The sequence below is a fragment of the Manis javanica genome, chromosome 16, assembly GCF_040802235.1.
Source record: "Manis javanica isolate MJ-LG chromosome 16, MJ_LKY, whole genome shotgun sequence".
NCBI lineage: Eukaryota > Metazoa > Chordata > Mammalia > Pholidota > Manidae > Manis > Manis javanica.
In genome coordinates this window covers 49,252,249-49,278,378 of record NC_133171.1, presented here as the reverse complement: position 1 = coordinate 49,278,378, position 26,130 = coordinate 49,252,249, and the positions used below count along the sequence as shown (strand labels likewise).

The 26,130-nt window shown below is 47.0% G+C and overlaps 1 protein-coding gene and 1 long non-coding RNA gene across 9 annotated transcripts in view; one reads left to right on the top strand and one right to left on the bottom strand.

The window, feature by feature from the left end:
* Positions 1–974, top strand: part of LOC108392699 (uncharacterized) — a 5,330-nt gene extending 4,356 nt beyond the window's left edge. Inside the window, exon 3 of the long non-coding RNA XR_005057709.2 lies at positions 236–974. This is a non-coding gene — a long non-coding RNA (uncharacterized lncRNA). The remainder of the gene's footprint in view (positions 1–235) is intronic.
* The window catches only part of TREM2 (triggering receptor expressed on myeloid cells 2), a 26,972-nt gene extending 842 nt beyond the window's left edge, over positions 1–26,130 (bottom strand). The window contains exons 1-12 of one of the 8 annotated variants that reach the window (XR_012126048.1): positions 24,479–26,116; positions 24,166–24,244; positions 23,544–23,629; positions 23,263–23,383; positions 19,042–19,145; positions 15,293–15,493; positions 14,995–15,148; positions 5,187–5,306; positions 4,317–4,420; positions 2,477–2,830; positions 985–1,075; positions 46–295 (exon numbers count right to left, since the gene is read on the bottom strand). Coding sequence is in view for 7 of the 8 variants with exons in the window: in XM_073224167.1 (XP_073080268.1) it covers positions 46–239; positions 985–1,075; positions 2,477–2,830; positions 4,317–4,420; positions 5,187–5,230 (787 nt within the window). In the remaining variant the exon portion in view is untranslated. Of the gene's footprint in view, positions 1–45; positions 296–984; positions 1,076–1,878; positions 1,961–2,476; positions 2,831–4,316; positions 4,421–4,597; positions 4,737–4,771; positions 4,792–5,186; positions 5,307–14,994; positions 15,149–15,292; positions 15,494–16,211; positions 16,777–19,041; positions 19,146–23,262; positions 23,384–23,543; positions 23,630–24,165; positions 24,245–24,478 lie in introns of those variants that run through there. The other 7 variants (XM_073224167.1, XM_037004839.2, XM_073224168.1 and 4 more) reach the window with 7 other exon arrangements.

Genomic DNA, 26,130 nt, shown 5'->3' with positions numbered 1-26,130 from the left:
TGCTGCCCCCCTGCTCCCAGCCACCACTGTGCTCTGCAAGCTCACCTGTTAGGGTCTGGAGCTGGTAGCCTGGGTCATGGCCACAGTCCAGACCAATGCCTGGGGGTGTCCTCAGTGGCTGCCCACACCAGGCTGCAGCCCAGAGGGCACTGGCTACTAGTAACTTGCTGAGAAAGATGCAGGCCAGAAGGAGAAGGATGGAAGTGGGTGGGAAGGGGCTCTCCTCTTCTGACAGGCTCCTTGGAGATACAAGGACAGCATGTGGGAGGCCTCGAGGTGGCCTACAGCCTGGAATCTGCCCTCAGAGAAGGAATGGAGACACCTGGAGCTTCCATGGACTCAGGACACCTCCTCACTCAGCACAATGCCTGGGATGGGGCTTTGTGGGGCTTCGAGGAACTACAATCAGAAGACCTGTGTTCTGGGCATAAGTCTACCTGCTGAATACATTTAAACACATCTCCTCCCTGGATAAGCAGTTTTCTGCTATACTTGATGGAATCATATGGAGAGCGTGTGTGTGCGTGTGTGTGTGTGTGCATGTGTGTGCCCCATGGTTATGTTAACAATGTTTAAACACCCATACGCAGGCATGAAGCCAATAGAACTGATTCTGGACCTCCCAAAGGTCAGGAACCCTGTGGTCCCTGTTTTATACTAAAGTACTGGAACAAACTCCCACTGTTGCTGAATCGTGGGGATGTCCAAGGGCTTTCAGGGGAGGGTGGGACACTGACTACCCAGGAGTCTTGGGCAACAGCTATTTCCAAACTGTAATGGAAGAAATTTCAAAATTTTAACAACTGGCAGTCACACCAATGTACACTGGCTGGTTGGCAGGGTATTTAGACAAAATCATATCCAGACTCTTTTAAGCCCCAGCTGCCTTGGGATTTGTAGTTCTAGGACCCCAGCCTCCACCCCATGCCCGGGTTCTGCAGGGTGGAAGTCTGCCGGGGTCTTAGGGAAGACCTGTCACTGTACCTGGAGATGCTGTGCTCCACCTGAGCATCCCGGAAGCTCTCGAACTCCTTGGAGATCCAGAGATCTCCCGGATCGTGATGATCAAGGGGGTCTGTGGGAGGCAGAGCCATTGAGCTTCTAGTCCCCTACTCCTTGAGGCACCCTCCATGGGGAGAATCCCTCTGGGTAGAGGGAGGCCCCCGGGGCTCTGGTCCCGTGTGGATCTATCCATTAACCTCTCTGTGCCCCAGTTTCCTCAGCTGTCAAGTGGGGCGATTAGGGACCCCCTCTGTAGCAACAGTGTTTCAGTATTCAGGGAGCATCCCACAGAGTGCCTAGCACCTCACTGGAGCTCAGTAAGTGCCATGCCCCCCTTCCCATCACAAGATGAACTGGGAAGATCAAATGGAATAATGGTTGTGTTTGATACTTTTTTTAAGTCCTGTGTAAACCGTCAAACTGCACCTACTACAGATTACTGTTATTATTTTCCTGCCACACTCTTGGGAGTCAGCTAGGATTAGGCCGTGATAGGCCTGGAAATTCATGTCTTTCATCCCCTACTCACCCTTCCCAGTTAGAAAAGTGGTGGATGTGGATTTGGGGTCTAAGATAGGGAGTCTCCCCTACCTACCTTAGACAAAGGCTACTCTGCACCCTCACTGCATGGTAAGAGCCAGGTTTGGGGGAGTTAGGATAGGGGAGAGTGAGAAAAGGGGTACATAACCCCAGATTTGTTCTCCTTTGGGACACATCACGTCCTGGAGCACAGGCAGGTGGCTTTCCCGGAGGGCATTCTCTGTGCACAGCTTGGGGGCTGGGGCAACTACCACCACCCATCTCACCCAGTCAGGCCTGGAATAAGGATCCCAAGTCAGATGAGCAGCAGGAGGCTGAAGGGGGACTATCACTTACCCTCAAGCACTTTTAACTCTGTATCTCATTTGTGCTTCATGGGAGCCCCACGGAGTCAGCAGGACAAACACCACCACCTCCACTTAAAGGTAGGACATGGAAGGCACATTGCCCAGCTTCACAAGCAGCAGTCTTTTCTAGGACTTTCCTTACCAGGTTAGTACTTAATTTCTTTTGGTAGGTTCAGGGGGTGGTGGGGTGAGGGAATAAATGAATCTCTTCCTACAACTTAAGGACCACCTACAGTATTCATGTCCTAACTGGATGCCAAATGGATAAAGCTGTCTGGGCCACAACCAGCTCATTTGATGCCTTGTGCAAATTGGGGAATGGTAGTTAGTTAACACTTACTGCAAGTGATGCAGTCAAGCACCAGGGAGCACAGCCTGGTGAGAAATGTCAGGGCTGGAGCGCAGCCCCCTTGTGCAGTGAGCAACCTGCCCAACCATCCACAGTGGCTCTGAGCAGGGGGACAAGGTCCACACTGGGTTTTTTTTCAAGATCCCTGAAAGCCCAGAAGGTGGTCTTGTGCACAGACACCAAAGACATAACTCCCGGTTCAGAGGCTGGCCAGGGATGCAGTCTGCTTTCCACTCACCAGCGAGCACCTCCACCAGGACCTTCTGGAGGGTATCTGCCTCGCTACCACGGAGGCTCTGGCACTGGTAGAGGCCAGCATCGTGGGCTTGAAGATTCCGCAGTGTAATGGTGAGCATGCCACCCAGGGCATCATCCGTGATGGCTGTGCTCCCATTCCGCCTCTTCAGAAAGGACAGCAGCCACGAGCGGTGGGTACTGACCACTCGCTGACATGTGCCCTCCTCATCATCCAGCTGGCGGCACCAGGCTTTGCGTCTCCCCAAGTGCTTCAAGGAGTCGTAGGGGCAGGAGACCTGCAGGGACTGGCCTGCGGTGCCCTGGAACACTGTGGTGTTGTGGGCTTGGGACAGCTCTGTGGAAAGACAGTCATTCACTCCTTCCTTCATTTACTAAATATTACTGAACACCTACTATGCACAGTGAACAAAAAAGACAGAAATCCTGTCCTTAAGGAGCTCAGGTTCTTATACAAGTTGGGAAAAGGTTGGTCTTCCCTTTGCCACATCTTCCCATGTGTTTATGGGAAATGGAGAACCAGGAAACTTGAGTCCTGGGTGTGGTTTATCACCGTTGGACTTGCTGGACATCTTTGAAGAAGTGACTGATCCTCTCTGGGCCTGTTTCCAGAAACATTTGGTCTTGAAATTCTATTCTGCACACCTTTTCCCTATCACATGCAAGCAAGACCTCTCCTTTGCCTTCTCCATCTCTGGAGAGCAGGGCCAGTGACCATCTTGGGCCAGGGGCCAGTTCCACAGGGGAGTGGGCCAACCCGGGCACCTCCCGCTGCCCAGCCATGCCTGCTTGCTCTGCAGGGCTGCCCACGCTGGCGCCGGCTCTGCATCCCCTCTCCCTGGCCTTGAACTTCCAGCTTCCCTATTTCTGTGGCTTCCTTCCCCTTCTCAGGAGGGACTCGTCTCAGAGCTATTTTGGGGGAGACATGAGGCTACTATTTTGGGGACCCTCCTTGGGTAGGGGAGACAGGCTTAGACCACAGTCTGTTGCCAGGCAGGGGCTGCAGGGGGGTGACCCAGAGCCCTCCGCTTCGACTTCATGGTCCCCCTCCCTTTGCCCATCTTCAACCGTGTGGTGACAGACACTTGAAAGGCAGGAGCGGGAGCTGGTGGCCTGCCTTAGGAAGCAGAGAGACCTGACAGGCAGTGCCCGCTCACAGGGCATCCTGTCCATCCCTCTGCCTCCAGGCAACCCACATGCCTACTCCACCCCCCGCCAGGAACCCGCAGGGGTGAGGCCCCACTGGGCGGCTTCTCCCCTCCCCGAGCTCTGCCTGCTGCTCTCTGGGGACAAGAGGCGGTGTGCAAGAATCTGGGATGGTCATCGACAACTCAGTGTCACAGATCTCCAGCTCCCACACCTCCCGTCCAGGGCTGAGGACAAGAGGGCCTCAGAGCCTGAGAGGGGGCACCCCAAAGATGAACATTCCCAGTCCCAGGTCTTTAACTCTCTCTTTCCTCCCTCCCACCCTGCCATTCCTCTGGGGCTAGTCTTATGCTTAAGCGGTTAACAATGTTAGAAGCACTTACCAGTGCCCCCAAGACTTCCCCCTAATGCTAGCTAGTGCCCAAGATGCCACCATCAGACCTCCTTCCCTTTCCCAGTGGCCAGAATCCACCAGCCCCTTTTACCTCCTTATGCTGGAGTCTGAAGGGGAGACAGGAAGAGTGTGAAGATTGGAGGCGGGGTTGGAGTGAGGGGTGCAGGACAAGCGAGGATTTCAACCACCTCCTAGCTTGGCTCAGTGCTCCCTGCACCCCGACCACCATGTACTCAAGGAGGGGGAAGGAAAGAAGGCATGGGGTGGAGGAAGGCGATCCTACCTGTGACAGAAAAAAGGATGAGCAGCCAGACCCGCTCCATGTCACCCTCCCCTTGTGGAGGGCAGCCACCGGGTACTTTGTGCAAGATCTTGTTTTCCCTTAAACTGCAGAAAAGAGAGGGTCATCAACTGCTGCCCACGGAAACTGGGCTCCTGGGGATTGAGCAATGGTCAGGACTAGGGTCTGGCTTTATGATTCAGGGAGGGCTATGGGGAGGGGGGAGAGGGGAGAGGAGGAGCCTGCCACAGCAGCCAGGCAGCAGGACATTCAGGGTTCCAGACCTCTGAGAGGGGAGCCCGCCCTCCTGCCCAAGCCAGCAGGGTGAGTCCCGGTGGCCAGACTGGTCAGGGTCCCGGACTGCAGAGCTTCGCCGTGTTCAGACCTCCCTCCCGCTTCTGGTTCAGCCTGGCAAGGGATGTAGAGCAGCTGCTCCTCTTGGAGGCCGGGACCCTCACCCAGCCCTTCCGTCCTTCCCTCCCGACCAGCACTCCTGCCATGTGACAGCTGGAGCCAGAATTTGTGGCTGCACGTCCCCCCTTCCTCACTTCCTATGTGTGCAACCACATGTCCATAACTTCTCTGTGTTTCAGTTCCTGTGTCTATAAAGTGGGAATAACACTAGTGTATAGGGTTATTGGGAGGATAACATGGATTTCTACAGACACAGGCCTGGCACCCAGTAAGCTCTCAGTGAATGATAACTGGTACTATTATTCTAGTCAGCAGGGGAAAGGGAAAAGAGGCTGTCTGCAAGAGGCAGAATTTGCACTCCCACCCAGCACCTTCTGCCCAAGTTTAGCTTCCTTTGTGTAGCAGGGTGCCTCCTGTGTGCACATGCTCACACAGGCATTATTTTGTGCCCCCACACACCTTGAACTCCTGACTATCCTGTGGCACAAAACAGGATGTGTCATTTCCTGGAATTCTGGAGGTGGGGGTTGCTTTCTCCACAGGTGTGGGTCCTATGAAGGGTGATCCAGGCCCAGGGACCTGCACATGCAAAAGGCACAAAGACCTGGTGAGTCGGAGAAGCAGGAGGGAGGCGGGTGAAGTAACTCCCGGGGGAAGGAAATTGAGTCATGCTGGAGGAAGTACAGGAGATGCTCGAGGAGCCCACAGGGGTCTACTTTGGTTTCCTGCACACACTCACTGATTTGCTCTTTTATTCATTGATTTGCCCATGTTTACTGTGCATCTACATATGTACAGTGAATGTGCTTGGAGCTGGGGAGTTAATAGTGAATGTAAGACAGCCCTTCACTTAGAGAGCTGACTGCCCAGCTTTGACCTCAGGGCCTGGAGAATGAGAGTTCTGAGGCCACCTGAAGACCATTCTATAGATTACCCCTCGATGTTCTTTTTTATCAAATCAGGATTATTAGCATATAATTTACAGACACAAAAATTCACCCCAATAGGGTGTCCAGTTCTGTGAATTTGGGCAAACTCATGCATCTGTGAAACAGCCACCACAATCAAAATACAGAACATTTGTCTCAGCCCCCAAAAGGTCCCTCATGCTCCTTTTAGCCAATCTCTTCCTCTCCAATCTATGTTCCAGTGAATACTGATGTGACTTCTGTTCCTGTAGGTTCCCGCCCCTTCTACCATGTCATCTACACGCAATCAGACAGTACGTAGCTTTTTGGGTCTGGCTTCTTTCATTTGTCTTCATCCACTCAACATGCATGAAGTTGTGTTTCTCAGCAATTCACTGCTTTTTATTGTGGAAGAGTATTTCACTGTATGGCTAAGCCACAGTTAGTTCCACCAGCAGACGGCCATTTGAGTTTGGGGCAATTATGAGTTAAGCCACTATAAACCTTCAGGCACATGTATTTTGTATGGACATATGTTTTCATTTCCCTTGGCTAGCATGCTATGAGTAGGAGTGCTAGTCAGATGGTAAGCATGTGTTTAACTTTATAAAAGCTTGTTACACTGTTTTGCAAAGTGACTGTATTTTTGTATTCTTGTCAAGACTTGATATTGTCAAGTTTTTTTTAAACCGTTCTAATAGGTTTAGGGTGATATCTCATTATGGTTTGAATTTAATTTTCCTAATAACTAATGGCGTTGAACATCTTTTCATTGTTTACTTGCCATCTGTGTATCTCTTTTGGCAAAATATTAGTGCACACTTTTTGTCCATCTTTATTGTTTATTCTTACCATTATTAAGTTGTGAGAATTCCTTATATATTCCAGATGTGAGTTTGTTTTTCAGGTATATGATTTGCAGATATTTTCTTCTAGTCTGTAGCTTTTTAAAAATCATTTCCTTAATAGTGTCTTTTAAATGGTGGCATATTTTAATGCTGGTGAAGTCCAGTGTATTAATTTTTTTGTTTATGATTTGTGCTTTTTGTGTTCTCAGAATATTTTGCCCACTTGAAAGTGACAAAGATTTTCTTCTATGTTTTTTGTTAGTTTTACAGTTTTAGGTTTTACATCTTGGTCTATGATCCACTTTGTTAATTTTTCCCTGTGAAATAAGATATGATTTGTGGTTCTTTTTTGCCTATGGATGGTCCACTTGAACCAGTATCATTTGTTGAGAAGATTATCCATTGAATTGCCTTAGCATCTTTGTTGAAAATCAGTTGATATGTAGTTTTAGTTCTTGACTATCCTTTCTGTTCCATTGATCTCTGTGTCCATCCTTTCAGCAATATCATACCATCCTGACTTCTCACTGTGGCTTTACACCAAGTCTTGAAATCAGATGGTGTGAGTAACCCAATTGTGTTGTTCTTTTTCAAAATGGTTTTGGCTGTTGCAGTTACTTTGCTTTGCCATGTAAATTTTAGAATCAGCTTGTCAATTTATACCCCTACCCCCACCCCAAAAAAAGGCTGCCAGGCTTTTGATTAGGATTACATTGAATCTATACTTCAGTTTGGGGGAAATTAGACATCTTAACACCAATGAATCTTCCAATCCATGGACACAATTTAGGTCTCCATTTATCTATCCTGTTTTCTCTCACCAATATTTGTGTGGTTTTCAATATGTAAATCTCACACATATTGTTAAATTTCTAAGTATGACTTTGATGCTATTTTAAATGGGTTTCTAGCTTTCTGTGTCTTAGGCAAAAGCAAATTCAGAAATCTCGATTCTTTATCTTTCTCTCTGGCCTCTTCACATTCCACTCTGACTCCTTCCCACTTCCTTTCTATCTGAGGAGCTCCTCTTTTCTATTCTTTTAAGTCTCATAGAAAATAGCAGGCACCAAGAAATTTTTACTCATTCTGCATAGCACATGCATATCAAATGTTCTCTTCTTTTAGCTTGTGCTAATTTGTGCTTCAATTCTCTGATCCTCATATCTAAGCACAGAAACATTTCTGCCCCACCCCACTCCCAAACACAGGGTCTTCCCTTTCCTTTTGCCAAATATGAGTTTCAAGAAACTTTCCACTTCACATTTGGACAAAGAGATCTTTTCCCCTCTATTATTACATCTGAAACCCATCATTCACTGATGCTTGCATTTATTGAACCACCACATATGTGCCAGTCATTCTGCCTGAGAACTCAGGTCTCTTGGAGACACACTCCCTGGATATGATGGGGAAGCCCCAGACCTGAAGACTCTGGGTACATGGCATGCTCTGGATGTCTAATTTTGGCTGAGACCTCACAGCTGCAAGGCAATCATTTTCAGAACGCCCAGAGGTTCCCTAGTAAACTTCTTGTGGCAACTATTCCAAATTGTCATTCTCCTCAAACACACCCTTCTTTCTAGTCCCCCTCTCTCTCTTCCCTAGAAATTTAAATCAAGACCATTAGATGCCTTTCAGATCCTGCATTATCCCCCCACCCCTACTCTAGCCAACCTGAGAGCTACAGAAGCACCGGATTTTGGTCAGGACCATGGCCAGCACCAAAACCTGCCCTGGGCTGGGGGAAGGGTGTGGCTGGAACAGGGGGCTTGGGAACAGACATCTTACAGCTGGAACAAGCCAAACTCTAGTAGGGTACACCATTGGCCCAAACTGGGACAGCCCCTCAGACCTGCCTGAGAAGTGAGTTGAAGAAAGTAATTGCTGGAGTCCACCCACCCTTGGCTAGGGCCACCAAACACAAACAAGAGACCGCATGTGTCATTTGCTGATAGGCAGCCACTGTGACTTCCTTCTCCCTAGTTCCTTCTTTAGTCCTGTTTTGCTTTTATACTTTCTCACCTTCTTGGGTCCAAACCCTCACCTTTAAGCCCCAGCCTCTCTCTAAAATCTGACCCATCTCAGACTTGATCTTCTTCCAGCCTCTCTTTGTTCTTATACCATCACTCTGTACTTCCAGCTGAGGAAGTTCCCCCTTTCTTAACAGGATCTCAGCTCCTGTTCAGGGCCAACGACTCCCCTCTTCAGAGCAGAACACCTCCCAAGGAGTGAGTGAGTGAGTGAGTGAGTGAGTGAGTGAGTGAGTGTGCATGCGTGCGTATGTGCATGTGCTGGGACTGGATTCAGTCAAGGGCACGCAGACAGCAGTCCAGTCTGGCAGTAGCTGGTGGCCCAGGCATAGACATGCAGGATGGTGGACCCAGAAGGAAGACCTGGGTGAGGACACAGGAGCTGAGAGGCAGGGGCCCAGGCTCTGAACCTGGCACAAGTCATCACAAACATCATGGGGCTGAGGCAGAAGCATGGGGAACCTCATCTGCCGCTTGACTGGATCAGAACTGGTCCAGATTCTGGCCTGGGCTGGGAGGATGTCTAGGCTACACATGGGGGTGAAGTGTGGGGATTGGAAGGCTGTGTGGGACACAAACTAGAACCCCAGCATAAGGCTTGAGCACACAGGTTTTGGCTTCTTACAGGCCTCTAGTTACTAGCTATGTGGCCTTGGGAAATTTTGTCTTTCTAGGCTGGCTTCCCCCATCTCTCTGTGCCCGAGTGTCTCACTCTCCTGGGTGATCCCAAGGGGCTCGCTGTCCTCTCTCTTCCAGTGTCTTCAAGTTCTAGCCACCCCACCTCCCCCGCTTTCCCTCCCCTTTCATGGGGGTGCTGTCTCACCTGTCCTGAAAGGCCCTCACTTGTCTCGCTTCCCATTAAATCACTGCTCGTTTATTATCCTGTATTTCCTCCTTCCTTTCTTCTTTTACTTTCTAGAGATGGCTTTGTTATTCATGCCCTTTGACTGCTCACTGGTCTGATCATCAGAGGTCATGAATGGCCACCTCCCAGCCCTCCCCTCCTTGCTTTTTCTGCTGCTTTTGAAGACCCTGACCACTGGTCACCCTCACTCCTGCCCCCATCCGCTGGCCAATGCTATCCCTGGTCAGTTCTGCCCTGTAACTGAGAGACCGACCCCTCTGGACTCCACCACCCAGGCTCCCAGCTCACTGGCTTACTGCTGGGTCTGACCGAAGGGAGATATTGGCAGGAGTCTGGAGACTAGGAGGAGAAATCAGTCGGCATATTTACCTTCCCCCGCTGCCTCCCCGACCGCTGAGGCTTGCACTGCAGCTGCTTTCCCCCGTAGCCACAGCTCCCGCTGGTGGCCCTTCTCCACGGCTGTAGTTCTCACTGGGCTACAGTAACACAATTCTCTGTCCCTGCTTTTTCAAGTCTGGGGGTGTAGCCAGGCCTCTGTGTTTGGCTGCAGCATCAGCCCCTGCTGGCTGCCTATCCTTGCCCACGCCTCTGTGAAGAACCCTGTTAAAACGACCAGCAATGGAACCCTGTGTGTGCTGTCTTTTCCTGGAAGGAACCTGTCCAGTACTTCCCCTCCTTCTTGGCGTTCCTTTCACTCTGACAGAAGGAATGGGAGAGCCTGGAGCACTCTTCCCAGGCGCACATTCATTCATTCCCCAAGTGTTTTTTAAACACCTGCCATAGGCCAGACACCATACTAGGCGCTAGGAAGGTGCAATAAACAAAGCAATCACTGGAAGTGATGTTGATATTATAAATCTGTAGTGGCTGGATTCTAGAAGGTCAATTCCTGGGCATGGGGAGTGAAGAGAGGACCTCAAATGAGCATCAGAACAAGTTTGGAACATGTTTGGCCATCTCAGCCAGAGAGGCACCTTTGGGTGGCAGTGTCCCAGCTTAAGCTGAGTAGTGAGGATGTCCGTCAGGTGGAAATGGGGACTCAGACTTTGACCACAGAGATCTGCCAACTGAAGACTGGTCTTGCCATGGCCAGAAGCAAATGCTTTAAAAATGAAAGGGGATTATTAGAGAACTGCAGCCTTTCTGAAAAAGAAAGAACACAGTTCCTCCAGGGGAGGGGCTGATTCCCAACTCTAGCACCAAAGGAACCCCACATGGTGGCAGTGTTTCCATGCAATGCCCTGGCCTGAGTGCTAGACCCAGAACACAATGGGCAATCCATTCTGACCCAGATCTTCCCTTTGGGCCCACCACCCTGCATTTCCACGCCTCCGCCACCAGCTGCTGCCAGACTGGACTGCTGTCTGCCTGCCCTTGACCTAATCCAGTCCCAGCACATGCACATGTATTTTTAATTGAATTATAGGTGATATACAACATTATATTGGTTTCAGGTGTACCACATAGTGATTTAACAACTACATACATTACTAAATGCTCATCACGATAATGGTAGTTGCCATCTGTCAACATACAAAGAAGTTACAATATTATTACTATATTTCCTATGTTGTACTTTCATTGCCATGACTGATCTATTTTATAATTTGGTGTTTGTAGCTTTTTGTTGAGTGGAACACAACTTTAAGGGAGATTATGTCTACTACAAGAATAACTGTACAAAGTTTGTTTTAAAATCTTTTAAAACTATAGTCCATTAATTTTATGTGAAAAATACATAAACATTCACTCTGAAAAGGTAGAAGTTGTCCATAATTCCACCCCTCACACACACTAGCGTTTGTGGAGTACTTACTATATGCTAGGCATTGCACTTTACAAGTGTTATGTCACTACCTATGAGGGAGGTAATATTATTGTGCTGGGGAACTGAGATCCAGAGGTAAGTAACTTGCCTGAGATCATACAGCTCGTACAAGATGGAAGCTAGACGTAGATCCACGCAGTCTGGCTCCAGGGCCAGTCTGATTAATTTTATTGAGTGGACTTGTCCTCCACTCCTCTAATCCCATTGCCCCTGAGAGAATCCCTCTGATCATTCTGATGTGTGTTCATCTAGTCTTTCTAATATGGTCACACACAGACACAAACACAAATGAGCTCATGCTGGATAGAGTTTCATAGCTCGCATTCTTTCATCTAATATATCCAGAACATGTTTCTATATCCACAGATTGTTCGTGCGGATATAGCATCGTTCGTGCTGTTTATTTCATCCGCCTCTTATTCATGGATATTGAGCTTCTAATAGTTGACTCTTGCAACTTGTAATAACATAACTTACTTTTCATTACTAAATGCTCCAATACTAAATTACATGAAAATATTTGCAAAAAATCTATTCCCAGCATAGATTATTTTCACATGACATTTATTAATGTCTCTTCAAACACTCATGGTTTGTGGAGCAAATCTAAATACATCCATCATTGCAGTAGGCTTCAGCTTACTTTTGTGTTCAAGCTACTGTCATGTAGCAGAACCCCACTTCTGTCAGCCTCCCACCCCCACATCTCTAAACCATCCCCACAAACATCTCAACTGCTAAAGGACAAGACCTAAAATATCAGGGACCAGAGAGATATGGAGGATCCGTACTCTCACCTACTTCAGGCCCAACTTGTTGATTTCTACGTTTTTGGCAGAGAAGACACAATTTATACAGTGGAGACACTAATGACCACCAGGGGGTGGGCTAAAGACTAAAGCCACGGAGAACTGGGTCAAGGGAGAGCTGAAGGGGACGTCAGTGAGAAGGCAGCTGCCAGGTATTGACAGAAAGATAAATGTGGACTTTGAAAATGTGCTCTTGCTGTCTTCTTGAGAGTACAATGTCAGATTCTTTTAAAGGCATTTTGTTGGTGTCAGCCTGGATGTCCTCAAATGAAACTGAAAGACGGGAAAGTCATACAGTCCAGCTTGCACACTGGTTCCATGTTATGACAGCTGGACGAAGGAGCTTGTTTTGAGAAATCCAGTAAGGATTTTGGGGAGAAAGAAGCTCATTCAGGAGAAAAGGTAGTAGCAGTTAGGAAAGAGAAGACGGGCCAAATTTCTGAACCCTAAGGAAGCTGTCCTAGGATTTACAATATTCATTAAGAACTTTTATTTCACCATGTCTTGACTCTTGGAAGAAACTAAGTAGTTATTCACCTAACTGCTTTCTCCTAAGAACAGAGCTAGACTATGTTGTCCAGCCTGTCTTGCAATCAGAGGCAGCCAAGTGACTGGGTTCTAGAAGAAATGAAGTTTGCCCCTTCCAGGCCTGACCTCTTGTGCCACTTTCAATGTTCTCTCTCCTCATTTGCTGCCCAGGTGTAGATCCAGTGGAGGGCTCAGACGCTGTAGAAGATAATAGAGCCACTAGTTAGAAGGCACCTACATCCCTGGTTGACCGTGTGGAGCAGAGCTTCCTCACCAGCCTTCAGGAGGGAGAAATGAACTCGTATTGGGCTTTTTTGTTATAGCAGCTAGCTCTCCCTGACTGATGCACTGTGGAATATTGGCATTTCTTCTACCTCTCCGGTGGCTTCTTTGAATCCTCATCTTTCCCTCACCTTGTAAAGAAAAGTATCTCCTAAGAGTCAGAACCTTCTTGGCATTTTCTTCTGGGTCAGCAAGTGACCCTAAGTCCTGATCTCTCCTTTGAGCTACAGATGCTCGTCTTCAACTGCTTAAGCTTAGCTGTCCTTCAGTTGTACACTTCTAAATGCTTCTAAACCTAAACTCATTATCTTCCTCCCTAAACTGGCTCTCTCTTCTAACTTATCTTTCACCTTCCCTCTCACTGGCCAACAGGCTTCTCTGAGTCAGCCTGGCCACACATCCTGTGTGTTCTTCAATTCCTCCTCACCGCACCATCTTCTATACCGGGCAGAGACCTGCCACCCACCTTTCTCTTTCCCCCATGTCCATCCCCACTCCTCTGCTGCCCTCAGGGCCTTAACCCTCTCCCCAAGCTGGACGGCACCAGCCCTGAGCCCTCTTCTCAGGCCACTCCCTCTTCCTCAGAGGCCAACTCCCTGGGCTATGGTCTGCAGCAGCTTTTGCTTGGACTTTCGCAATAGCTATTTTTTGTAAATTAAGAAATATTTTAAGCACACAGAAGTGTATAAGGACTAATATAATGAATACTTGTACTTATCACCTACCTAGCTTTGTCAAATAATATTTTGCTGTTTTTAAAAGTGAAAAAAATAAAACAAAGAAAAAGGGAAACGAGGTTCAGATCTAGGAAGTTAAAAGATTTGTATTGCGTAGATGGAATTTTATAGTGAACTTACTTAACACTAAAGTTTATATCAAGTGCCATGTTTAAGTGTTTTTCTGTTCTTCCATCTATGTGGCATAAACCTTTCATATAACAAAGATCTGGTAACACCACATACCTGGTGGTTTTAGATGCATTTTTACAGAGAAAATGCCATTTGGTGATCTAGTTCTGTGATAAGAAATTATATTTTTTTCTGTAATTATTATCATGGACTCTCAGAAAATATGAGGTTATCTATCTATGAATATACACATTTATATATATATGCATATATATATTTTTAAATAAAATGTCACATGTATTTTTCCCTACAATATACTAGGTAAAAATGTATTTAGTTAAGATTAGAATTTCTTTGATTACTAATGAACTTTAGGTTTATAACCCATGTGGGATTTATTTTTATGTAAGACGTAAGATAGGACTCTAATCTCCTTTGTCCCCCATATGGATGGACATTTGTGCCAGCACTATTCCATACTCTCTCCTCTCCCCCCGATTCATAACGCCTGCTCTGGTAAATATCAAGTTTCCAAATATACATGGGTCTGTTTCTCACCTGTCCATTCGGTTGCCCTGGCCAGTTTTCTATTTCAGGATGGTATTGTGACTGTTGCAACTTCACAGTAAGTCTTGGTTCCTGAACTTGTTCTTCAAATTTGTCTTGGCTATTTGTTTTGTTTAGTGCTACATAACACACCATCCAAAACCTTAGTGACTTAAAACAATGACCAAAAGATAAAATAGACAAGTTGATGAATGAAATCTTACATATGATGTCATGTGCATAAAGATCCTGGGGTTGGGGTGCAAAATGAAGGGAGGACCCACTTTGTATTGGGTGGGCAGACCCTCAGGGAGAAGGATGAGGCTCAAATGGTGGGGAATTCATATATACACAACGGGCCTAAGCCTGCTTATGTCCCAAGGGTCAAGGAGTTGTACCACCTCCTGTGGGACCTGCATCTTGGGGTGGCTTGGCCATGTTTGCCTCAGTGTTGAGATATGAAAAAAGATGTGCATTCCTGAGGTCACAGCTTTGGAAGGTATGTTCAGGCTTTGGTGGTAGCAGAAGGGCCAGACCTCTCCCTGGGCCAGGGTGGGCCGGAGGAACCTAAGTCCTCTTACCTGGGACCAGTGATTAATTGCAAAGCTGCCCCCTGAGCCCCCAGCTAAGTCAGTCAAACTCGAACTATCTCCTCTTGGCTTCTGGAGGCTTCTATCAGAAAGTCATGCCTCCCACCATCCCCAAGCACCATTAACATTCCTGTAACTGTAGCCATGAGTGCTTTGTATTGTCACTTCTGCATACATGTACCCACCATGCATGTGCATGCGTGTGCATGCACATGGAGATCCTTAAAGCAACAGTGACCAGAAGCACTGTGGCTACAATATCAGGGGCCGAGATCCACCACTGATTAGCTGAGTGACTTTGGGAAATTTCTTAAGCTCTCTGTGCCTCAATTTCCCCATCTGTAAAATGAAGAGAAAGTACTTACCTTATAAGGATGTTTGAGCCATTAATATATGTAAATAAATGTGGCCCCTGAGAGGCATTCCATAAATGTTGGCTTACTGGAATTAATCTCTGTATCCCCAACCCTGAGCAGTGCTTACCAGTCAGTAGGCACCCAGAAGTACTTCTCTAATAAACATGGCTCCAGGAGCTCTAGTCTGAGGAAATCCTTTGGGTTTTGACAGCTCATGAGGCACCTGACCCCTGGGGTGGCTCCTGGTGCTACAGCCAGAGCAATGCAGGCAGGAAACCCAGGCTGGGAAGAACATGGTGAAGAAGGGCTCCCCCGGTGGGTACGTAGACTAAAAGGAAGACCAAAGCAGAGGCAATATAATGATTTGTAAGAAATATATATTTGGTGATTCAGAAGATGACAGAAATATATTTCTTAGATATCTGGTCTTCAGGCTCAGTTCCTGAAAATACTTCAGAGCCACAAAGGTGCAATGGGTGTCTTGTTATTGATGAAGCTGACCTTTGGAGCCCACCCACGGGCAGGGCTGGTTACCAGGGGGACCAGCCACGTGATTAGAGGGAGGGACCTCGCAGCCCCCAGGCCCCAGCCTCCAGGGAGCGAAGAAGGAAGAGGGGCTGGAGGTTGGGCCAGCCTGTGGTCAGTGACTTAGTCCATCATAGCTATGCAATGAAGCCCTCATGAAAACCCATGAGAACAGCGTTTTGGCCCTTTCTTACCCTGTTTCCTTATCAGAGAGCTCCCACCCTTGGGGAAACAGAACGTTTCCAAGTGCTACTGAGCCAGGCCCCAAGCTCCATGAGCATAGAGGCTCCTTTAATTGGGCTCTTGCCCTATATAGCTCTTCCTCTGGCTGTTAATTTGTATCCTTTACAGTATCCTTTGTTAAACAGGTAAACATAAGTGTCTTCCTGAGTTATGTGAGCAGCTCTAGCAAAGTAATAGAACCTAGTGGGAGGTCGTGGGAACCTCCAATCTGTAGCTGGTTGGTCAGAAGCACAGGTAACAGCCTGGGGCTTGTGACGGGCAAGAACAGAGCCCTTCACCTGGGGAATCTGGTGCTGTCTCCAGGCAGGTAGGGTCAGAACTGAGTTGCAGTCTCAGACACCCTGCTGGTGCTGGAGAATTGCTTGGTGTCCTGTGTGGGGAACCTGTGCACCCCAACTCCACACATGGAATTGGGTCCAGGAACCCTAAAAGATTCTGTCAGGAGCCTAGAATTACAAAGCACCAGCAGTCAAATGATGCAGTAGTTCAATGCCAATGACCTCAGAGCAAGGTCCTGTTGGGTGGGAGGCCAGGGTGCAGCAATTGCCCAGCCAGTAGCAATCAGATCCAGGCTGCAGGAGGACTCAGGCAGGAGGACGGGGCAGAGACCTGAGGCACAAAGATGAAGCTCAGAGCATCCTGCTCTGCCCCTGCCACCACTCCCCACCCCAACCCAGGGGGTTGTTCCTGGGTGTCCCCATGCAGCTCCAGACTGGGGACACACCACATTCTCAACCCTGGGAACCTGGGAAGTAGATGAAGACAGCAGAGATGTCACAAGTGACAAGTGCTTACCTCTCCCTCCTCCCAGAGGAAGACCTCATCCTAAAACAGAGGCCTGCCAGACCCCAGCCCACCCACCCTTCTCCTCTCTGACCCCTCACTTCCTTTCGGGCCATGCTGCAGCCTGACCCTCCGGTCCCATCCTATGGACAAAGCTGATGTCTCATTGTGACTGAGAGTAAGTAATGTCCTGTCTGACAAAAACATTCACAAATGAGCTGCCTGAGTAGGAGGCAGTGAGTTCTCTGTCCTCGGAGAGATGAGAGCAGAGACTGCATGACTCACTGGGATTTTACAGGGTGGTTCTGGCACCCTACTGCCCGTTGGATTCAACGACCTTTAAGGCCACTCTTGAGAAGTGATGAATCTGCAGTTCCAAGCCATCTTCCCCATGATGTGGCAGGACACCACCCGTCTGCCCACAACAGTCCAGAGTTCCCAGAGCTCAGACACCCCTTAGGGCACAGAACAGAAAGGGGCCCTGTCTCCAGAAGGGCCCCGTGAAAGTGTACTTCAGCAGAGCAGGAGGTGCCCCTCAGCCCATTGCGTCTGACCGAGACTCAGTTTGCAGAGTGGGTCACGGTTTCCATGGAAGGCGGAGGAGCCCAGGACGGAGCTGTGCTCCCACAGGGAAGCAATCACCCCACCGCCCTGCTCAGCGAGGCTGAGGGTCAGGGGAAACCCCCATCCACGTCCTGGCAGGGTCATCTGTGAGAATCAGTTAGCACTGGGGGGCTGTAAGGAGAGGAGGAGCGGGGTGGGGGGACAGACCTTCTCTGCCTGGCTTAGAGGCTCTGAGAGGACAGTGAAGGGAGGAGGCTCTCAGACAGAGAGAGTCACCACCAGAGCAACTTGCACAATCTGTCAGGATTTCACAGCCCTGGACAGGAAGGAAGGGAGGGTCACAGAGAGATGAAGATTGGGTTAATCAGAGGCACTGGGCCCCAGACCCTACCTCGGTGGGCTCTGGCCCCTTGGCTTTCCTCCCAGACCCTGAGGAAGGGTCCAGAAACCCCTTGTAGGGTCCCCACAGCCTGCCCGTGGCAGCCCTCAGACTCAAAGCTTCTCCCCTCTGAATCAGTAAGGCTCTCCTTTCCTTGGCTGTCCTTTCCACCCCTCTCCGCAGGGAGGCACGAGCCCTTGCTGGTTTGCGACTGTTGCCACACTGCAGTCAGCCCTTTGCTGGTAGAGCCACCCTGTGCCCTGTAGGCGTTTGGTAAGTGCTCTCCGCCCAGTGAATTCCGCCCTCAGATCCTGGGCTCCACTTGGAGGGTGGCCGACTTGGAGGGCTGGGGTCTGCTTCCAGCCGTGCTGACATATTCCACAGCCAGAGGGGGTTCAGGCTTGGGCTTCCAACTGGGGCAATTGACATAGATGGAGTCTTCAGGGCTGAAGTATTTCAGGGGGGCAAGTGAGGCATAGAAGATGGCCCCCGGGTCCTTGCCAGAGCCCATCTGCTGATCGGAGCCCTGGGGATCAAAGAAGATAGATGTCAAGTGTGCGGATCACAGCTGGGAGTAGTCAGTGGCCCCCTGGGTGCCCAGAGCTTGGCAGAAGGTAGGACAGGGATAAGGTATGAGACAGAGTATGGATTCCACAAAGCCTCCAAGAATGGCTGAGGGAAGCAAGGGTGCCCTGACCGAACATGCCGTAGAATAGGCTAGGGAAGACCACACCAAGTGCGATCCACGGACCAGCAGTATCCAGAAGCTTGTTAAAAAGGCACAATCTCAGACGCCAGCCCAGATCTACTACAGCAAAGTCTCCGGGGTTACAGCTCAGGAAACCACTTTAACAAGTTCTCTAGGTGATTTCTATGCCAGCTCAAGTTTGAGTAGCACTGAGCTAGAAGAGCACTTGGGAAGGATGTCACTTGCAGAGATGATTCCAGCATCCCAGGGGGTTGGAGCAAATGACTTTACATCCTCCCAACCCTATGATTCTATAATTTCAAGAGTTTTAGATCTTTAGACAAGACAGACCCACCCACCCAAGGAAATGGCCCAAGCCCCATCCTGTGATAAGAAAGCCTATGTGTTTTTACCAGGTAACACCTTTCCACACAGCTGAGTGGACCAATGATGGACCATGGCTTGACTTAGCATCCACGAGATGGGCCCCCATTAAAAGCTGTATCCCTCAGGGGTGAAGGTCAAAGGTTGGGTCAACTTCTGTCTCTTTCTCTTTCACCCTAAGGGTCTGAACTGGGAAGTAGGGGGAAAGGATGCACGCAGGGGAGGTAGTAGGGGCACAAGTCATCCAAGTGAACCAGGTTCAGAATAAACCAAGCTGGGAAGCTAAAAAATAACAACATAATAAAGATACCCAGGAAAGCTGAGATTCTTTCCGTGCCAGTGAGGTGTCCTTCCTATGCGCAGCGGTCTCCTCATGGGCTGAAATGTCACAGGTGTGGTGGAATTCATCCTCGCCTGTGAGAAAACAGCCAAGGTTAGGGGAGGAGCCACTGCTTTCCTTCCCTTCCCCCCACCACCCTGTCCTGGAAGTAGGGCTGGGGCATGAAGCCCCAGCGGGGCAGAAGGGACTCTGATGGGGAAGGGGCTGTAGCTTGGCCAGGAAATAGCCTCCAGCCTGGGGAATCCCTGGCAATCTGCACAGATTAGTGTCCAGGGTGTGGACATTAGTGCTAGGAGCAAATCAACTAACCGCCTGAGGTTAACTTGCATACAACCAGTAACCTTAGGTAACCTAGTCAATTCCAGGTCACTGAAAGTTCCAAATTTAAACACCAGATTAAAATATGACCTATTTGCTGATGAAGTTATGTATAATGCCTTTCAAATTTTTAGACCGGGGACCATAGTGAGAAACATTTTATCTTATTCCCACATAGACACACACACACACATACACATTCACACACATACTCTTCTAAAATAAAAGTTCTGTGGAAAAAATACTTATCCTTCAATGTGCAAAGCATTTTATTTCGCTTTTCTATTTTGTTTTATAAAAACACTATAATGACCTACCAAACTGACTTTGCACAGTTTGAAAAATATGTATGTAAAATTTAACAATACACTGCTAGTTCAGATCAAACTAAAAAGCTTCTGCACAGCAAAGGACACAGTCAACATAACAAAAAGGCAACCTACTCTATGGGAGCATATATTTCCAAATTATATATCCAATAAGGGACTAAAATCCAAAATATATAAAGAATTCCTACAACTCAACACCAAAAAAACAACAAATAATCTGATTTTAAAATGGGCAGAAGACCTGAATAGACATTTTCCCAAGGAAGATATAAGCAACACACACATGAAAAGATGCTCAACATCACTAATCATCAGGGAAATGCTAATCAAAACCACAATGAGATATCACCTCACACCAGTCAGAGTGACTAATACTAGCAAGATAAGAACCAACAAGTGTTGGCAAGGACATGAAGAAAAGGGAACCCTTGTACACTGCTGGTGAGATTGTAAATTGGTGCAGCCACTATGGAAGGCAGTATGGAGTTTTCTCAAAAACCTAAAGTAGAAATTCCATACAACCCAGTAATTGCACTTCTGGGAATTTATCTGAAGAAAATAAAATCACTAATTCAAAAAGATACACTCACTTCTATGTATATCACAACATTATTTACAATAGCCAAAAATAGGAAGTGACCTAAGTGTACATCAATAGATGGATAAAGAAGACAAGGTACATATATACAGTGGAATATTAGCCAGCCATAAGAAGGGTGAAATCTTGCCATTTGTGACAACATGGATGGACCTGGAGGGTGTAATGCTAAGCGAAATAAGTAAGACAGAGAATGACAAATACCATGTGATTTCAGTTATATGTGAAATCTGAAAACCATAACAAATGAACAAACAAAACAGAAATGGACTCGGACATGGAGAACAGACTGGTAGTTGCCATAGGAGAGGGAGGTAGGTATATGGGTGAAATATGTGTGGAGGAAAAAAAACTAGTAAGAATGTTCAATATCTTGATCTGGTAGTGGTTACATAAGTGTATACACAGGGCAAAATTCACTGAGCTGTACACTAAATTAGTGTATTTTATTTATGTGCATCAATAAAAACAGTTAAGATGGTAAATTTTGTTATGTGTATTTCACAACCATAAAAAGCTAACAAAAAAAAAACACTGAAAAGCTCACTGTTCTTACTGAAATTCAGCAGTTTTTCTTGCATAAGCACTTCCTGAATTGCCATAAGCCTTTAGTTAATTTCCAGGGTTTGGAAAAGTTAATTCTGCCAGTTTCCTCATTGCTTCATTGCGTTTATGGAGGAAGGAATTTTTGGAAATCCTTACTCTGCTGTTTTTTGCCAATACTAATGGCTTTGCATTGTGACTACCCCTGTGGCTGCCGGCTTCCACTGGCTGGGGAAAAGGAAAGGCTATAATAACCCCAGGCCATTAAGAAGATTCTTGCTGGTTTAGAGAAGGGCCCCAGCTCTTCTTGTTCCACCTGAAAACTCACCTCTATCAAAGATAAATAATCAAAGAGGAAGCAGTGGAAATCCTATACAAAGACGCTAGAAGGAGAAAGGGGAGAGAAGAAGCATGGTAAATGTGAAAGCCACAGACCACTTACTAGAAAATTGTTACCCATGAGCAGGGGAAAACTCAATATTTTCTCTTAAATGTAAAAAAAAACAAAACAAAAAAACTCTTCCATGAAACCAGAGCACAGAGATAAGCGTAAAAAGATGTAGGAGAACAAGGCAACAAAGGGAGCAAAATGTGAGCTGACGAAACCTAGAAGACAAGTAAAAGAAGAAAATTAAAGCAGCAGGAAGAGAAAATGAAATTGAGAGTATCACAGGGAACATAGATGCTGCAAAAACACAGAAGGGGGTTTGGAGGGCCAGAATGTGAAGAGTGCGTCAGATGACATGGAAATAGTGAAGAAGACTTAAAAGGAAATGACCTATGCAGCAAATGGGTAAGAAAGCCAATATATATGTGATTGGTGTCCCCCAGGAAGCAAATTCAAAGAATGGACTCAAAGACAGAACCCTGAAACTGCTTCCAGCAGTAAGAAAATACATGATTAAATATCTTGAGAGGCCATGCCCCAGGAAAAGTGGATATAAATGGCCAACTCTTCCAAATGCTAGTTACTGAACTTCAAAGTTACTGGAATGAATGCTTTGAACTGACATGAAAACAGACCAAGTCACATATAAGAAAAGGCTGGGCTGACACATCCCTACACCTGTATTCAGTTGGAAGACAGGGGAGCCAGTAAGGCCTCAAAATCCTGCAGGAAGCAAATGTAACCCAAGACATTTATACTCTTCCCAAACGTTACTGAATATACAAAACTCAAGGAATATTGTTTTCATGGGCTCTTCCCGAGGAAAACACTCGAGGTGAAATTCAGCCATCCAAGAGAAGTCAACACAAAAGGTCTGATGGAGCAAATCTCCCAGGATACCCCATCGAGGGCTCTGGCATCTGTGCTCACTGGCATTTGCCCACTTGATACCCGGGGGAGAGATTCATTTAAACACTTTTTTCTCTATAAACAAAATTATTTTCAGCAATAACCATGTTCCAATCAGTAATCATTTCTTGATTCATCCTTCAGTTTTACAGACAAAAGGAATAATTTCAAAATTTAAAAATATTCAGTCAAGTGGAATAGTCCATGTATGAATAAATATTTTCATTAAAAAAACACCTTACACTCCATTTACATGTTTTAAATTTACAAAATTAAAACATAAGTGATCATATAAACTGACAAAATTGAAGTGATTCCAGTTCTGTTTCCTCATTTTTACAATCACTGTGACATCATTATTTCATATTCACTAATTAAATACAGGAATATCTAGAACATTTGGGCTGGAGACACAAAATACAACAGAAGTGAGCTCGTAGGATTTCAAACCTTTAAAGACATACTTTCCAAATGAACCCACGCAGCGGAGTTTATGTGCCGGTGTTGGGGGAGTTTTCCTACTGTATATATCATGGATTCTCCAAATTAGCTTCCATGCAGACTATTAAAGATAAATAATAGAAGTGTGCTAATTTTAAGCACACAGATAGACTTGTTTTTTAATTGAAATTCAACAGCAATTGTAGCAAAAGATTTTGGGGGGCAGTGGGAGGAGCATTTTATCACTGCCATGTTTTAGGATTGCCATTGCAAGGTTTTACAATAAAAAACAGAAAAGCTCATCAGTTTTATTATTGTTTTTAAATTCTCTACATCTGTCTCATCTATTTTACATTTTGCAACCTTGCAGGGATCTAAGAAAGAAGCCACAGATATAAGATTAAAGGTGGGAAATCATTAAACAGGGAAAACAATAGATATTCAAACTAGACAACCTAAATCAACACAAGGCAACATTACAATGACAAATCTCCACACACCAAGTGCTGCCTTATTGCCAGGACCTGGGGCTGAAATGCCCATTAACCTGCCCCAGTCCAATACTGGAATCTCTCAGTTCTCCTGCCCAGGTTTCTGCCCCTGTAACTCAACTGCTCTAGATCCGCACCTGGGAGGCACAGAAGCGAGGTAGGGGGAGTACTCACCTTTGGAGGGAATGCTCTCTGGGTCAGGTACAGACAGCCGCGACAGTGGAGAAAGATGTCCCATCAGCTGCTTCCCAAGATCCATACAGGATCAAGCAGCAAAACCCAGAGGACCCTGGAACTGAAGCAAAGGTGAATGAGAATGTCAGGGTCATGGCCCAGCAAAGAAACAAGACAGCACAGGAGAAGACAGAACAAGACGGTAAATGGATGAGTCTGAAGATGCTCCACCTATTAGAAGACATATTTTGAATAAATCAATGCATAAAAGGAGAACTTACCTGAAGAGGTGCCTGGGCTTTAAAATGCAGTCTTCTAGGAGGCTTCAGGGTCAGTGCAAGGAAAAACTACCTGTTATCTGGGGGAACTGAGAGAGAAGAGAATGTAAAGGGGACTTGGAAAGCCTGTAAGAAGGAACTTAACAATACTTTAGGAAGGAAAACAAAAGCCCTTAAAGAAAAAACACAAGTAGAGAGATGAAATCTGAATGTCATCAAATTCAAGAGAAGAAAAAAATACCAAACTTAAGAGGAGTGAGACGCAGTTACTTCAGGAAGTGAAAGACTAACGAGCAACATTCCCAGCCTGCCCAGTCTCTGGAAGACCATGTATGAGCTCTCCCGACTGGCCACACAGTGCCATCGCCCAGGGAGCTTCAAAACCACTGCCTCCGGGCCCCACTTCCAGAGATCCTCATTTAATTGGTCTCAGGTGTGGCCTGATTGTTGGGTTTTGTTTTTTAAGCACCCCCAGATGATTCTAACAGGCAGCCAGACGGTATTACTAACAAAAAAAGAAATTCAAGTTTTGGTTAATTGCATTATGCAGCTGACAATGACCAGATGACAACACTTTAAAGCTGGTAAATATCATGAACAAAATTCTGGTTTAAAAATATTGTACCTTAACTGGAAAAACTCAAATGTTCATCAGTAGGAGAATGGATGACCAAACGGATGTATCCACGTTAGCACACCACTCTCTGATAAAAAAAAAAAAGGAAGACTCTGATACAGGCACCAAGGATAAATCTCAGAAACACTCTGCCATGGGGCAGACGTGGAGTCCTGCGGGCTCGCTGCGCCGAGCGCTAGGCTCGGTGGGAAGGCCAGGCTGGTACCTGGGTCCGCGCTTGTTGTGGCCGCCTTGTCGGGAGGTGGTGTGATTCGTGGCCCGGCAGGGAACAACGATTGCCACATCTACGCAGGTAACTTACCTCCAGACATGCAAAGCAAGGACATTGAGGACGTGTTCTGCAAATGCGGCGCTCTCTGCGACTCCGATCTCAAGAATCTCTGTGGAGGGCCACCCGTCGCCTTCGCTCGAGGACCCGCGAGGAGACGCGGTGTGTGGTCGCGACGGCTCTGACCGCGGCGGGTACCGGCGGCGGGTGGAGTTTCCTCGAAGCGGTAGAAGCAGACACAAATGTCTCATCCCAGTCCCACCCGATGCTCTTATAAACGAAACAGTTTAAGGGCTTCAGAACTTGTGCCAAGTGCAAGATAAACACTCGAGTAGCCTGAAAGACTCAAAACTCCTGTAACAACGCCACATTGCAGGGATAGGGAAGGCCTGGACTTCATCTATGACTGCTTCTGGGGTAACTTCAGTCTTCCCCAACCAGGCAACCCCCAAGAATTTGACTGACAAATCAGGTCCCTGAATCTTGGTGCTGTTGACAGCCCATCCTTTCTGCTGTACATGTTGCAGCAGCCTAGGTGCTGCACCTTCTAGATCTGAAAGAGAACCAGACATTAGCATATCATCAATATAATGGAACAGCTGCACTGTTGATGGTTTCTCCGGTGCTGCCAAGTCCTGGGCTACAAGTCCATGACAGACGGTGGGCTGTGGAGGTTTCCCTGTGGAAGGACAGTGAGAGCCCATTGCCGCCCTTCCCACATGAAGGCAAATTGTTCCTGACTTTCTTGTTCTATTTCAATGGGAAAGAAGGCATTAGCAAGATCCACAACACAGTGAATATGTTCCTAGTTCATGACTCAGGGTATCCGTCAAGTATGCAATAGAGGAGATGACACATACAGAGGCGGTATGACTTTATTCAATTCTCTGTAATCCACGGTCATATGCCAGGAGCCATCTCAATATGTTACCAGACACACCAGGGGATTAAAAGGGCTATGAGTAGGCTTTATAGTACCCACATTTCCAGTTCCTGGAGGGGTTCTCCAATTTCTTTATGCCCTCCAGGGAATTTGTATTGCTTGGCATTAGACACGTGCTGATGCACAAGAAAAGATACAGGCAGGTGCTTACTTAGCATGTCCACTCAGAACTGCCTTTACCACACATATCCTCAGTCTAAACTCACCTGCAGTGGTCTGCAACCATAGGCCCTGGAGGACATCTATCCCCAAAATATATTTAGGGATTGGAGAGATATACACAGTATATTCCTTTGGGTGTAGATGCCCTATTCCCAATGGAATTCAGGCTTGTTTCACTCTGATAGCCTTACCTCTGTATCCAACTATAACAGTGGGGGTCCCTGAAAACCACTCAGGGTTGCCATAAATCAGTAAACATTCAGCTCCTGCATCTACAGGAGCTGGGATGTGTTGAACATTCACTGGGTACCAATAAATTGATATTTCAACAAGTGACCCCTGGTCCCCTCCAAGTCCCTCAGGGCAGATACCTTAACCCTCCCCTCAGTCAAATCGAGTCCTCTAATGATCTTCCTGTGTGGGTTCAGGTGAGGCTGGCTCACTCTCTAGCAGGAAGTCTTACAAACACACAGGCCAAACTTGTGGCTCTGTCTCTGGCCTCTGCTTCTTGGTCCTCAAAGCCAGAACTGCTGCTCCAGTTTCAATTTTTGTCATAGCTCCAGTAAGATTCTATTTGACT